The following is a 1,458-nucleotide window of genomic DNA, read 5'->3' on the forward strand; positions in this document are numbered from 1 at the left end:
TAAAGTTCAATTTCTATTGATTAACAAGTATGAAAATGTATTTCTCATTTCGTTGAACAAATAATAGGCGGGGGGACGCATAAAAATCGAGAGGCAAACAAACCCCCCCCCCAAATTCAAATTGAAACTGCACCACGCCTTTGTTTGAAAAGATAAGATTCCTCTACATCTAATAATACACCTTACTCAGTAGTTAAAGCAGAAATAGATCGAGCAAACATCACTGTCGATGATTCTGTTAGTCAACAAAGTCAATTTAACTGGTGCACTGCTAATATGAAGTTAATTTTGAAACGGCCAATTTGCATAAAAGACAGACACTGCGCACGTAGCGTTAAACACCGGCTTACGTAAGTTGGATATGCTACTCTAATATGAATTAGAACATAATGTCAACAAAAAATAAACAATGATTGAGCCCACTGGTTGCGCTATATGCCAAGCATAATTAGCTATATGAAAATATTGTTTTATCTAATGCTTTCATAGTGCAAAATTTAGGAAAAAAATATAATGTGATGAAAAAATTAAATTGAAAACGATTTCTGCGTGAAAACGGTATTTTTCTGTCCTGCAAATAGATAACACTATACGCTTAGTGATATTCGACCTGCTAAGTTGAGAATGAAATTGAATGCCATAAGCAAGTGTAAATTGAAAATTTTATCTTCTTCTCCAATTAAATCTAGATGATTACCTGAAATAGCAAATTGAAATATGGATTTGTTCAAAACCTTCAATGTTCAACTATATGTAATTGAGAATTCTGCTCTAAAAGTATTCCAAGTTTTAAACATCTTCAAATTGAAAAGTGCTTAAATACTTAAATATATTTGCATTCATAACAAAACATCAGGAAATAAGTTTCAGTACTAAATTTTCACCTGAATGTAGCATCATCTTACCTTGTTCACTTTGGCTACGCATCACCACCGTTTATCGAACAGCATCGTAATAAAATAATAACTATGCGTGTGTATTGCATAGTAACCTTCTTATCATTAATTTGGCGAATTAAATAATGTATCTTACTGTATCTTCAATTATTAATTATTTTTCTGTGATTTAATTTTTGAAATATATATTAACTTAGTACTTTAAAATTTTTTTACTTTTCTTCATTTTATCTTTTTTATTTTCAATTTTTGCGTTTTTCATGTTCTCATGTAAGATCAAACTGTCTGCTGGAAATACGTCATTTATGTGAAATGCGATTTTTATTTATTTCACTGACAACGTTGAAGCTGTGCTGCAGTCAAGCAGGCTATTATCAGTTAGATTAATACTTGCAGATTTTTATATACTTTTAATTCACTGCTTTGAAATTCATGTCTGAATTTCAGATTTATTTTAATGTCATTAGTGATTTTGCCCTTTTGTGCTTGTTTGCGGCTCAACGAGACGTCTACTGATTTTCGCAGCTTTCAATTCCGCGTCACTCACAAAAAGTTACCTGAT

General features: G+C 31.3%; 1 protein-coding gene across 1 annotated transcript; it reads left to right on the forward strand.

Annotated features, from left to right (window-relative positions):
* Positions 1-717: 717 nt before the first annotated feature.
* Tsp_05607a (conserved hypothetical protein) lies at positions 718-986 on the forward strand (the record flags this gene model as incomplete). Its single annotated transcript, XM_003371909.1, has 2 exons — positions 718-811; positions 871-986. Coding segments are annotated over exons 1-2 (210 nt in total), but the record flags the coding sequence as incomplete, so codon positions are not given.
* Between the last annotated feature and the right edge of the window lie 472 nt (positions 987-1,458).

The sequence above is a fragment of the Trichinella spiralis genome (genome assembly GCF_000181795.1).
Source record: "Trichinella spiralis strain ISS 195 chromosome Unknown Scfld9, whole genome shotgun sequence".
Classification (NCBI taxonomy): domain Eukaryota; kingdom Metazoa; phylum Nematoda; class Enoplea; order Trichinellida; family Trichinellidae; genus Trichinella; species Trichinella spiralis.